Source organism: Herpailurus yagouaroundi, unplaced genomic scaffold, assembly GCF_014898765.1.
Source record: "Herpailurus yagouaroundi ecotype Mexico unplaced genomic scaffold, PumYag 187, whole genome shotgun sequence".
Classification (NCBI taxonomy): domain Eukaryota; kingdom Metazoa; phylum Chordata; class Mammalia; order Carnivora; family Felidae; genus Herpailurus; species Herpailurus yagouaroundi.
Window position 1 is genome coordinate 21,460,257 of NW_024412418.1, and position 13,665 is coordinate 21,473,921.

At 38.0% G+C, this 13,665-nt stretch overlaps 1 protein-coding gene and 1 long non-coding RNA gene across 3 annotated transcripts in view; one reads left to right on the top strand and one right to left on the bottom strand.

Annotated features, from left to right (window-relative positions):
• LOC121043616 (uncharacterized) overlaps window positions 1-13,665 on the top strand; it is a 195,649-nt gene that overhangs the window by 72,522 nt on the left and 109,462 nt on the right. The window lies entirely within an intron of this gene.
• FSHB (follicle stimulating hormone subunit beta) lies at window positions 1,793-4,356 on the bottom strand. The gene is made up of 2 exons (XM_040495557.1): window positions 3,932-4,356; window positions 1,793-2,023 (listed from the first exon to the last, which is right to left on the bottom strand). The coding sequence occupies exons 1-2, from the start codon at window positions 4,088-4,090 to the stop codon at window positions 1,793-1,795; spliced, it is 390 nt and encodes a 129-aa protein (XP_040351491.1). The 5' UTR covers window positions 4,091-4,356.

Sequence of the window (13,665 nt, forward strand, 5' to 3'; positions counted from 1 at the left end):
AGAGAGGGAGAGAGAGAGAGAGAGAGAGAGAGAGAGAGAGAGAGAGAGAGAGAATCTCAGGCAGGATCCATGCTCAGTGTCGAGCCTGATGTGGAGCTTGATCCTGCAACCCTGAGATCATGACATGAGCCAAAATCAAGAATTGGATATTCAACCAGCAGAGCCACCCAGGCCCCTAAGATGCCAGAGTTCTAATCCTGGTTCTGCCATGAACTGTCTTTGTGATCTTGGGTGGGTCAATTAATATCCTTAGACTTCAGTTTTTCCATTTCAAAAATTCAAAAATGAACTAGAAAATCTCTAATGTCCCCACCCACTCTGTGATTCTTTGTCTCCCACTGCCCGCCCCCCCACTCCATCAGAAACTGAGTTCAAAAAATGATAGGAAATTTAAGTAAACACTTCTAGAAATGCAACAAAATTAATTTTAATGTTTTCAAAGGTGAGGACAATTAAATATTACAGAAGAACTAGGAATTATTTTTTAATATTCTTTCTACTAATATTATAAAGATAAGACATATTTTAGTCATTTGCTTATACATGAAAAAATCTAAATCTAAGACTCTGTGGCTAGCATCTTTATTAAAAAAATAAGGTTTAAATAAATTAAACAATATAAGTATGAAATAACTCCATGACTAAGAGAGGTAACACCTTGAAAAGAAATGAACTCATGAAATAGTTTTAATATTTATCCTCTTGAAAGAAACAGATATGGGAGAACATGGATAGACAAAAGATTGACATACAGAGGATTCTAGAAAACAGGTAGTTTTTCCTCCTAGCTAACTCTTTCTAAAAAAGATATTTTTTTACACAAATGTGTTTGTAGATAGGATAAATGTACTTTCTAAGTTGACAAAATTGCTTTCCAATCTACTTTCAAATCCACCTCTCTTCAGAGGAGTGGATCCTAGCCTGGAGAGCAGGGTGATGTAGTTTTTTTTCTACTTCTCAAAGGGAAGTTGCAGGAGCCTGACAATATTTGTTCAATTTGTTTAAATGATGAAATAGATACGGGCTAATTTTCCCAGGCCCTCATTAACATTTCTTGCTTTTGCCCTTTAACTGAAGGGTTTGGTAGTAATAGTTAGAAATCCTGAGCTCTGGTAACCCCCATATACACTAAGCAATTCATGCAAGATGCATCATATCTCAGTACTTCATGTGACAGAGAAGGAGAGGTGAGGTGGGGTTAATGCCCCCACTTTCATGGACTGATTGGCATTGCTGAAGGCAATCTCATCAGCCAGAGTCAAACATGCTCTTTTAGTGTTTCCTATCCCTACCTTTCAGATCTTACTTTCCTTAAGGAAGCCATTGTTGAATTTCTTAGTAAATTTCAGGCATGGTGCTAGGCATTGAGACTATAATCATGAAGATGCTGGCCCTGCTTTTGAGGGCTCAAATGTCTAGAAGGCCGCCTTTAGTACTCTGATCCATTCCCATCTTATTTCTGCCCTTTGGGCCTAAAATCCCTTCCTTTTAAGGAAAGGGGTTGCCTGAGAGGATTTCTAAGGCTATTAAATAGGAAAGCACCCACATGTCTATAAGTTAAGTAAGACCGAATAAAATTTATGGAACCAGGTATACAGGGTTGAGTGGTGACAGGCTCCTGGCCCCAGCATTCTTAATTCCTGGACCTCCTCTGCCTGAGAACAGGGATCAGGGGTCTAATGATCCCCTGGTCCACAGTGGTTTGCAGCCTGGGCATATGGACACACACAGACTTCTTGGATATTTTGGTCCTTTAGGACAAGGATAGGTCACCTGAAATGTCCATTGCTCTTTATTCTTTCATTTCACTGAAGGAGCAGTAGCTGGGCCCCAGGCCTTGTACGGTACAGTCAGTACTGTCACTGTCACACTTGCCACAGTGACATTCAGTGGCTACTGGATATGTATACAGGGAATCTGCCTGGTGAGCACAGCCGGGCACTTTCACTGTCTCGTACACCAGCTCTTTGAAGGTACATGTTTTCTGGTTGTTGGGCCTGGCTGGGTCCTTGTACACTAGATCCTGAGGAGTTTAGAAAGGAGAGGATTAGATTAAAATATGCTGGGAGTTTCTATGTAGCATAATCAAAATGAGATGGAAACTTAATATTGCTTGTTCTAACATTTACCCATTAAAGCTCACTTAAGGAATTCCTAACCAAGGAAATATGATCTTATAAATATCCTATTTCCTGGTTCTGGAAATCGTACAGAAAAGATAAGTCATTCCTTTTCCTACTCCTTATGTCAATATCAAATCTTAAATATTTCTCAAACTGTAGAGAAATTTTAAATTTCAATATAGAAAAAGATGAAAAGTGAAATATAACAGAAATTTTAAGTTGATTTTTGTACTTAGTCAAAAGCTGTATTAATGACAACTTGAACCATAAAATACTGAAGTTTAATTTCTCAAAAAATGTTTCCAAATACATTGTCCCTTGGTGTTTATAAAAGGCCAAAAAAGACATAATAGGAAATGTTAATGCTTAGCTTAACATGACTATGAAAGCTCATGGAAAATTTTAAATATTTTACTGTTTTGTAGACATTTCCCTCCCTTAAATGTTGTATATTTTGCAGGGCTTTCAGTTTCAAAACATACACGGTTTGCATATGAAAACATTTTTTAAAGTTTATTTATTAATTTGAGAGAGAGAGAGAGACAGACTATGAAATGGGGGAGAGGTAGAGAGAGAATCCCAAGCAGGTTTCGCCCTGTCAGCACAGAGCCTAGCCCAAGGTGGGGCTTGATCCCAAAGTGAGATCATGACCTGAGCCATGATCATGAGTCAGATGCTCAGCCAACTGAACCACCCAGTTGCCCCTGCATATGAGAACTTTTAATCCAGGCAGAATAGGTTTGTTCTAATAGTTTCTAGAAAAATTGTTTGCATCACGAGAGGAAATTTGCAGTGCTGCTTAATTTGTTTCAATATCATGCTACCAGGTCTATTGATCAAACTCATTTACTGCCCAATAAATATATTTCATTAAAAAGTTATTTTCAGTTTCAGTCTATAGAATGAAATTTTGCATAGATAACCAGGTATTATAGGAGAACAAAGTAAACAAAGTAGAAACTCTTTACTTGAGTTAATGCAAAGAAGCTGAGTGAATACAAACTAGTGCTTTAATGCTTCTGTGCTTTGTTTTTCTCAAAGACATGAAGAAGTGAGTAGGATTGCTGATTCATTTTGGTTCTAATAGTCTGTATGCATTGACTGTGTTCTCAGGCTACTTGTTGCCATTTCTAATCAGGTAGACCAATAAGGCAGTTTTTATAATATGGCTGTTTGTGGGGCACCTGGGTGCCTCAGTCTGTTCTTGATCAGGTCATGATCTCATGGTTCACCAGTTCAAGCCCCGTGTTGGGCTCCATGCTGACAGTGCAGAGCCTGCTTGACATTCTCCCTCTTGTCTGTCCCTCCCCCAGTCATGCTGTATCTCTCTCTCTCTTTCTCAAATAAATAAATAACTGTAAAAAATATGGCTGTTTATGTTTTTTATGTGGTATAGAAACATATTTTGATACTATCTCTGTTGCAAAGATATGGCTTCAATTACAGAAAATGGCTTTTGGGGAATATTTTAGATCTGTTATTAAATATACGTATGTTTACGTGTTTATCTCTCTATATGTAAAATCTACCATAGCACTACTTTTTTTTTTTTGGAAATGAAGAATTGGCATATTTCCAAGTTGGTCAGATCAAATCTGAGGCTTCCCTAGATTTATCCTAATCAAACCCAATCCCAAACATCTAACTGATATCATGGCAATTAACCGCAATCATAACACAGGCAGTATTGGCTAAAGGACTCATGGCTATTATTTTGAAAAGCTAAAATATTCATAAAGTGAGAATTAATGAAGCCAGCCTTGTATAGACCCTTACCACCCTCACTTCCAGCAAAGCAAAGTTCCTACCCGGGTGTAGCAGTAGCCTGCACACCAAGTGGCATTGATGCTTATGCAGAAGCGACATTCCTCTTTCTCCACTGTGATGGTAATGTTTGTCAGCTCACAGCTCTTGCAGCAGATTACTCTCCAGCAACAGAAAAGGAAGCAAAACTGGACTGACTTCATCCTGGTCTGTAAAGCAAACAATTAAGACTATGAGAAACAAAAAAACAAATAATTATAATCATTATGTAAGTTGGCCAAACCAAAAATAATTGATCTTCCCATCCTCCCCAGTCACATTTTGCTTCAGCAATTTTTTCCTTCCTTTTTCTTTCCTTCTTTGTTTCTTGAACAAACATTTCCTCTTATACTCCTTCTTGTTTTTTTTTTTCTTTTTTTTGCCAAAGTAAACCCATATTGCAGGTCAAAACTCCAATATAATGATTTAAGCAGAGCAATAATATAAAGATTAGAGTATTTAAGTGATTATTCTGAGGATAGTAATTTGTGATTGTCATATTTATCCATTCATTACCATTTTAAAGACTATTTTTGTTTAAAAAGAAAAAAGAAATTCTATACTATAAAATTAGCTCATCATTTTTAGCATCTCATAAATATCATCATTTGCTTTTGCTCACCTTTGTTTAAAATAAGACTATTTTAAGAAGCCAGGTGAATTGGTCTATGTAAAGTTCAATTGCTTGCTAAGAGTGACTACAGCATATTAACCATATTTAAGAGTCAAGTTGACAAGCACAAATTGTCTACACAACAGTAGTTGAAAAGGTCTTGATTTGTTCTCCAGATCCTGGAAAACCTATAATTTTAAAAGTAACCATCACCACTTGATAACTATAGATGTCAAGACTCACCTTTGGTTGGCTGCCTAGTCTGGTGAAAGCTGTAGACTGAGTCATCTGAGTTCACCTTTTATACAAAATCATGTGCAACTAACACCTTGTGGATTTGTTGGGTATTAATAAGACCAATGTTACCCTGAAGCTTGCTGTAAGTGAATCAGTGTTTAGGTAGACAGGGAGATCAAGCCTTACTAAAGTAGTCTAAACGCAGTAGATCAGGAAAAATAATGTTACCAGAGATTATGATTTTGTACAAATTAAATTTGATATAGTAGCACACCCACTCCTTTACCTTGTCAAATTAAATGTGACTCTAGGTTTTTCTTTTGTATCTTTAACTCAGGGAAATCAGAATCCTTTCCAAGTATTGTTTTAGCCCTGTTGAGAGGGTGCATCAAAAAGATATGATTAATAAATTACTCTGAGAGCAGCTTGAAAGCTGTAAGGGAAGAAACAAACAAATGGAAAGTCTTTCATGATCTGACTCCTATCTAAAGTATAAATTGTATTTGTCTTACCTCCCACGTCCAGATCCTCTAATCTCAAATGTTATTCTTTAATTTATGCTTTACCTGTAATTCTCTAAATGTTGTGCTGATTCATTTCTCCAGATCTTTACATGTGCCGTGTTTGTCCTGCCTGAAATGTCTTTGCTTCCTACCTGTGTTCTCCAACATCATTCCCATCCCTGGTAAATTTCTCAACCTTCCACACTCACCTGCCAGAATTTAGGATGGGAAATGGAGGAGAGCTTTAATCACCACCTTCTGTTTTGGAATCATTAATATCTCTCTGTTTCTCCCAGTAAAATATGAGCTCCTTGGAGGCTGGGATTGATTTGTTTAACAAATATCTATTATTTAAACAGTGTGGCTGGAACAAAAGAACAATGGTAGAAATATTAGGGTATGATTTCAAAGATATAACAGAAGTCAAATCATGTAGAACCTTGGTTTTTACTGTCTGTGAGAGGGGATCAATTGTAGGATTTTGAATAGAGGAGTGACATGTTCTGATTTTGTTCTAAAAGGATCCCTTGCTAAGGTAGGGGAAGAAAGGTAGAAACAGGAAGGCCTATTAGACGCTATTGCAGCAACCCAGGTGAGAAATATTTGTTCACAGTAGTGTGGTGGCAATGAAGGTAATGGGACATAATCTGATTCTGGATATATGTTGAAAGTAGAACCAACAGAATTTTCTGACAGATGAATGTTGAGTGTGAGAGAAAGAAAAGAATCAAGGATGACTAGAGATTCTGGCCTGATCAACTTTAAGGATAAACTTGCTATCAACTGAAATGGGAAGGCTGTCAATGTAGTAAGTTTTTAGCAAAGGTATAGAGTTCCATATGGACATGTTAAGCTTGAGATGTCTTGAAAACATCTAAATAGAATGCTGAATCTAGATTTTGGGAGACATATATTGGCTGAAGGTATACATTTGGCAGTTGTCGACGTGAGCCTAGAAAGAGATTACCAAGGGAGTGGGTACAATAGAGAAAAAAGAAAGACCAATAGTTGAGCCTGGTATACTCCAACGTTAAGAGGTCAGGGATAAGATGAAGGTGTTTTTTGCTGCCTTTTTCTTTTTTTTTTTTTAATGTTTATTTCATTTTGAGAGAGAGAGAGAGAGAGAGCTAGTGGGGAAGGTAGGAGAGAGGGAGACACAGAATCCAAAGGAGGCTCCAGGCTCTGAGCCATCAGCACAGAGCCTGACATGGGCTTGAACTCACGGACCGTGAGATCATGACCTTAGCTGAAGTTAGACGCTTAGCCGACTGAGCCGCCCAGGTGCCCCTTTGCTGCTTTTTTTCTAAAGGAAACTGAGAAGGCCTGTTGAGGAAAGACAGGAATGGAGAGAATGTGGTGTCCCAGAAGCTAAGGAAGTGTATCAAGGAATGAGTGACAGCTGTGATAAATGCTGTTGTCAGGTTAAGATGAGGACTGTGAATTGTACAGTACATGTGGCAATGTTAAGGTCACTAGTGTCCTTGGCTAGATAACTTTCTCTGGAGTGAGGGGGATAAAACCCTGATTGATGTGTATTTTAGTTATTGACAAGAGAAAAAAAAAGTTGAATATAGACAACTTTTTCCAGGAGTTTTGATACAATGATGACCAAAGAAGTAGGTGATTTGGTAAAGTGGAAATAGCGTAAAGATAATTTTCTTTTGATATCTTTGTTTTAAGATGGAAGGAATAACTGTGTGTTTGCATCATGATACAAATGATTGAGTAGAAAGAGAGAAATGACTATGTTGGAAGAAGAGAGAATTTCTGGAGTGTTCTTGAGTAGGTAAGAAGAAACTGACTTTAAAGCCTAAGTGGAGGGACTGGCTTTAGACAGGAGGATGGAGAGATTATTCCAGTATCAGGCAGGAGGCAGAGCTTGTGAGGGCAGGTGCTGGTGGGTGCAGAGATGTGGTGGGTGCAGAAGATGGGGAGTGGTAGGTGTGGTGAACGGCTCTGTGCAAGCTCTCCTGTGATTAATTCATTTTCTTAGTAAAGTATGAAGTAAGATCATCATCTGAGAATAAGGATGGTAGAGGAATTGCTGAGGGTTTTGTAGAGAGAGGAAAATATTTGGGGAAGACCTCTGCAGGCTGTCTTTCCAAGCTCCATTGTCAGCAGGATTCACCTCTGTGGAGGGAGACTGGAGAGTGAAAAGAAAGAAGTCAGAGTATTTCTCTCCTTTACATTCTTCTTTTCTTGGCAGTAGCTGCATTTTCTCTCTGGGTCCAGGTCATATCAGACAGCTCCTCCCTCAGTGTTTCCGGCTTCTGTGAGGAAACTCCTCTTATGGCTTGAGCTTCTGCTGGGTGGTTTTACATTTTGGCTATGGAAACCCCACTTGTGTCTTCCAGTCCTGAGGGTAAGCGGACTTCCTGTGCTGTGCTGATTTTTGGGTTGCCTCATTTTCCCTGTCTGGGTTCTTAGCAAGTCTAACACTTGCTAGTCAACTCTCTGGATTAAATTCCTGTTTAAAATTTCTGTTTTTTGTATTAGGGGTCATTGCTCTTTTCCTGGTTGGAAGCTGATAACACCTGCCTTTATTTCTAGCTCTGTATTATTTTTATTAATTCCATATTTGATGAAATATTGAACATTATTCAGGGAAACCCTATGTCAAATTCTTACTTTATTGAAGCACCTCCCCACTTCCCAATATACCATGTATTTTTTCCCTCTTCCTTGAAGGACAAAAGGTTCTGTTCCTTAGGCTAGATCTCCTTTTCACCTAAGCTACTCCTACAAGCACTACTATAAGACTTCATTTAGATGTAGCTTCTTTAGTGTGCATTCACTCCACCTTACACAGTAGTCATTATTCTCAGTCCAGTGCTTTCTGTTTTGTTTCATTAGTTCCCAGGACTTATCTCAATGTTAACACTCATCATATTCTATGTGTATGTGTTTATTTGTGTGTATGTATGTATGTATGTGTGTGTATATATAGTTATTTTAAATATATATATTTTAGATATATATTTAAAATAAATATGTATATTTACATAATAAAATATATATATGTGTGTGTGTGTATATATATATATATATATATTTTAGAGAGAGCATACGAGTGGGGGAGACTAGCGCAGAGCCCAATACAGGACTCGATCCCACAACCCTAGGATCGTGATCTGAGCCAAAATCAAGAGTTGGACACTCAACGACTGAGCCACCCCTTATCACATTATAATTTAAATGTGAAACAGACTTACCTTGTGAATTCTGGTGAACCAATGACCTCAACTGTGTAATATTCCTAGAATTTCTACCTGTACATATGCTCAATGACTCACATTCTTCTTTCATTTATAAAGAATTTTTAGAGGTACCTGGGTGGCTCAGTTGCTTAAGTGTCTGACTTCAGCTCAGGTCATGATCTTATAGTTCATGGGTTTAAGCCCCTCATTAGGCTATGTGCTGACAGCTCAGAGACTGGAGCCTGCTTTGGATTCTGTGTCTCCCTGTCTCTCTACTCCTCCCCCACTTGCACTCTCTCTCTTTCTCTCTCTCTCAAAAATAAGTTTTTTTTAATTATAAAAAAAGAACTTGTAAAGTCATTTTTAAATGTTTGAGTTTAAAAAATAGGAAATTAAGTACTCATGCTTGTATTTTGATAAACTACTTTTTCCTTCTATGGTATCCTTTTTCTCCTTTTCTTTGCCTATGTGAATTATGTTTCATTATGTAGATTTTTAAAAATGCTTAATGTATTTTAAATAATTTCTAATTCAAACGTGTCATTTTTAGTTACTCAAATTAGTCTTAGTTATTTAAATTTATTTCCTTTAGGGGCGCCTGGGTGGCTCAGTTAAGTATCCGACTTTGGCTCAGGTCATGATCTCATGGTTCGTGGGTTCACGCTCCATGTCAGGCTCCGTGCTAACAGTTCAGAGACTGAAGTCTGCTTCAGATTCTCTTTCTCCCTCTCTCTCTGCCCCTCCCCTGCTTTCACCCTCTGTCTCTCTCTTTGTCTCAAAAAAAATGTTAACAAAATAAAAAAAAATTTCCTTTATTTAAATTACACAGTAATATATAATACATATTATGGGATATTTCCATATTAAGTACTAAATTTTTATATTTTACCCTACCGAATTACCCAACAATAGTATGGAGCTGTTGTACTGTCCAGTATGGTAGGCACCACCCACTTGTGGCTATTAAACACTTGAAACGCAGCTAGTCCAAACTAAGATGTACTGTAAGTATAAAATACCCGCTGGGTTTCAAAGAAAGCATATAAATTATCTCAATGATTTTTCTTAAAACATTTTTTTTTATTTTTTATTTTTCAACGTTTATTTATTTTTGGGACAGAGAGAGACAGAGCATGAACGGGGGAGGGACAGAGAGAGAGGGAGACACAGAATCGGAAACAGGCTCCAGGCTCTGAGCCATCAGCCCAGAGCCTGACGCAGGGCTCGAACCCACGGACCGCGAGATCGTGACCTGGCTGAAGTCGGACGCTTAACCGACTGCACCACCCAGGCGCCCCACTCAATGATTTTTCTATTGGTTACATTGAAATGACATTATTTTGGATATATTAGGCTAAATAAAATACTACTAAGTCAATCTCACTTATTCCTTTTACTCTAAAATTACTTTAAAATGTGGTTACTAGAATATTTTAAATCACATAAGTGGCTCATGCTATATTTTTATTGGACAGCACAACTATAGAACATGTTGGCTAATGAGTAAATTTTCAGAAGTTATAAGACCTGTTTACTGGTCTAATGTCTGGCTCTGTGTATTACACATTGTCAGTCTAGGTCAACTGATAGAACTAAAAATTAATGAAGTGAAAAGTCTATTGGTTGACATGTTTATTAACATGAAGATACAATAATGCACTTTATATTTTTCAGTGATGGGGTCAGGAGGGTCAGTCTTCATGTTAGCAGGTAAACTTCTTGTTCTTATCCACTGGGGCAGTCAGATGGAACTTTAATTTATTTCATTCTTTGAGACAGTAGCATACTGTGAACAACGAAATGAAATCTAATGCTCATCTTTATTGGATTTTCTTTTCCTCAGAGCAAGATGGAATATAGTAGCATAGAGCTCTCCTGATAGAAACTCTTTTAAAAGCAGTAATGGCACTCAGAATATTCCATGATAGTGTTCCACTAAGAAGGCAGTACATTTGGTATCAGTCAACTGATAATGCATGAAGCTAAAAATATTTCCTAAGCTTTATAGCAATTGTATTTTGCATAGAGTAAGCATTCAGTAAATACTTATGGATTTGATTTTTGTTTTGATGCTAGTTGGCAAATTTCTAGAAACAAAAGAATGAAGCACTAAGAATAGAATGGACATCTAAGCGCTAACAATATATTGATTCTTGATGTGGCCTATACTGAAAATAATGTGAAAAGATAATAATCAAATGTTGGAGTGGCAGTTACCCCATCATGAAATACAGATTCCAGTTGTTTGTACATCTTTTGTTTTCGGAGGGAGCATCTCATATATATGTATGCACACACATACACATGTAGACAATGCTGACATAACCATTTACGGTGCTTTCACAGCTTCCTTAAGTTCATGTGTATCTTTTGAGAGTAGTATTATGGTCCTCATCTTACAGAATACAAACATTTACTGAACACTTACTCTGTACTAGTCACTGTGGTAAATACATACATGGAACCATTGAATGTTCCCAAAAGCCTTCTGAAGTACATATTACTAATATCTGCAAATAAAGAAATGAGGGTCAGAGCAGTGCATTATGATGCCCAATGTCACAGTAAGTAAGTGGCAGAGCTTCAACTCCAGACCATGCAAGAAGACTCCAGAGTCCCTGCTATTCTTTTGGGCTGAGCCAGTAGAAATCTCTTGCATGACTTCTGATGCTCTCTTCTTTCTGTGGGTACTGCAGAGTCTTCATCTTCCAGGTGGTGCAGCTGTAAGTTAGGAGAGACGCTGACAGCCTGTGTCCTTGGGTGAATGTGTAGAGCACAGTCGCCTGTGACTCATGTTAGATATGTAGTATAGGAAAGCAGTTAACCTTTATTGTGTTAAGTCATTGCGAATTTGAGGTTCTTTTGTTACTGCACCATTACCCAGCCTATTCTGACTAAGAGGCCTCTACCAGGTTCCCTGGAGGGCATGTTAGTAGTCTACTTGACACTATAGGATTCCAAACCACAAGGAGAGGAAGAAAAATACATTCAAAGCCTGGAATCTGTTCTAATATGATTTTCAGAATCACCCTCTGCGTTTCCAAAGCTTTCAATCCTCACCACACCTTTTGCTCACTCTGTGTTCTCTTTCTTCCTCCAGCAGAGCATGGCAAAACATAGCATCAATACAAGTTACTTTTACCAAGACTCCCTTTGATTCATTCCCTCCCTTAAAGCAGTTTAGAATCACTAGGTGATTTCCAATCATTCCATCTTTCTAGTGCTTTTCAACAAACCACAGAAGAAGCAATAATAGTGGTAGCAAAACTAAACACTCCAGAAAGTTATAAAAGCTGGTTTTTTAGCTGTTCTGCTTGCCCTAAATGGCCAGGATAGCTTTCTCTGCAAAACACAGTTGCTAGAACTGTAATTATTAGAATTTTGCTTGAAAAACAATAACTTCTGGGGGCGCCTGGGTGGCTCAGTTGGCTAAGCGTCCAACTTCGGCTCAGGTCATGATCTCACAGCCCGTGAGTTCGAGCCCCGCGTCAGGCTCTGGGCTGATGGCTCAGAGCCTGGAGCCTGCTTCCGATTCTGTGTCTCCCTCTCTCTCTGCCCCTCCCCCGTTCATGCTCTGTCTCTCTCTGTCTCAAAAATAAATAAACGTTAAAAAAAATTTTTAAAAAGAAAAACAATAACTTCTGTTATGAAGATCTAATCCTATATCTAATGATAATTAAATATAGGAAGTAGGTTGGAGAGACCATGTTGATAGTGTGATACTTCATAAATCTTGGCAATTTCTAGAGAATTTCCTTTTCTTTCTCTGATAGACCAGTGACCCTATCCGAATCACCTAGTATCAGACCACATACCTTTGTTTCTGGTCTTTTGCTGTATGCAAATAAATCTGCCACATTTTATTAAGAGACCTAAAAGGATAATGGAGATAATTTGAATGAGAGACATATGTTTAAAGGAGAAAAAGAGAATTTATTGCTCTAATTCTATTTTGCTTCAAGAGTTATTTATGTCATGTTTCAAAAATTTCTTTCACCTTTATCATCTCAGTGTATTTCCTATCGAGTAAGGCAGAGAGTTAAACCACTGAGTGACTTCCCGACAGTTACATCAAATGCCAGAGTTTTGACTTCTACTTCAACTTTTTATAAGAATATGGAATTTAAAGCATTCTATTTTAGGTGACTCCAGAATTTATTTTTAGCCCAGAAAAAGATAGTGAGTTGAGGAGCCCGAGTGACAGACATTGCTAGTTGTTTCCTGATATCCATTCTTTCTCCATTCTCCCATAGCAGTAGATTTTTCAGGTGGGCATATGGTTGCCTGGAAGAAAGAGTAAAATGTACCCACCTCCCTTGCAACCAGGCATGGTTATGTTTGAAAAGATGTGATTAAAATGTTGTGTGACAGCTTTCAGGAACTTCAGGAGACAGGTAGCAGGCAACTTTATGCCCCTTTTTCTTCTTTTTCATTCTTCCTTCATCCTGTTCCTTGTAACATGGATATGTCATTTTGGGCTAGGAGGGTGAAGGCTACACTGTAGAGCTGGTGGTACAGTGACCTGGGGAGCACATGAGGTGCGGAGGACTTTTCAGAGTAGAGCTTCCAGTCCAGACTCAATCTGCATAATTTTAGAATTTTGCATGAAGAGGAAAACAATTTCTATGTTGTTTAGGTCACTCTTATTTTGGGTCTCTATTACTTGAAGCTGAATGAATTGAACTAATATGTATAGTCTCACAGCCATTATCTCAGGGTAGAGCTCCAATTCTTAGGTCAAATACATAGGATAACTAGGTTTTATAGAGTCTGGAGAGTAGGGAAAGCCTATGATACCTTGAGATGACCCCAAGAATGATTCTTGGCTCTAATACCTTGGAACATCAAAATGGGGAAATTGCCATTTAAAAAACTGCTTGTTTTTGTCTTCTAAAATATGAAGATTTGAATCATCTTTGGTGGGGAAACTTTTAGTTAGACTAAAATGCATGTGATGTGACGGATTTGTGTTTCCTTTACTCTGTTTTTTTCATTTTCTGCACTGGCAGTAAGGGGGATATTTTGATACAGTGCATTGACGTGATGTTACTAGAGATGAGGAAGGGATTTTTGACTACAGATGGTCAGCTGTGAAATATTTGAAAAACCAAGCTACAACTATAGAGGAGTGAGAAATAAAGGTGTGCATGGCCTTGATCTAGGAGAGAACATGGATACCAGCTGGCCAG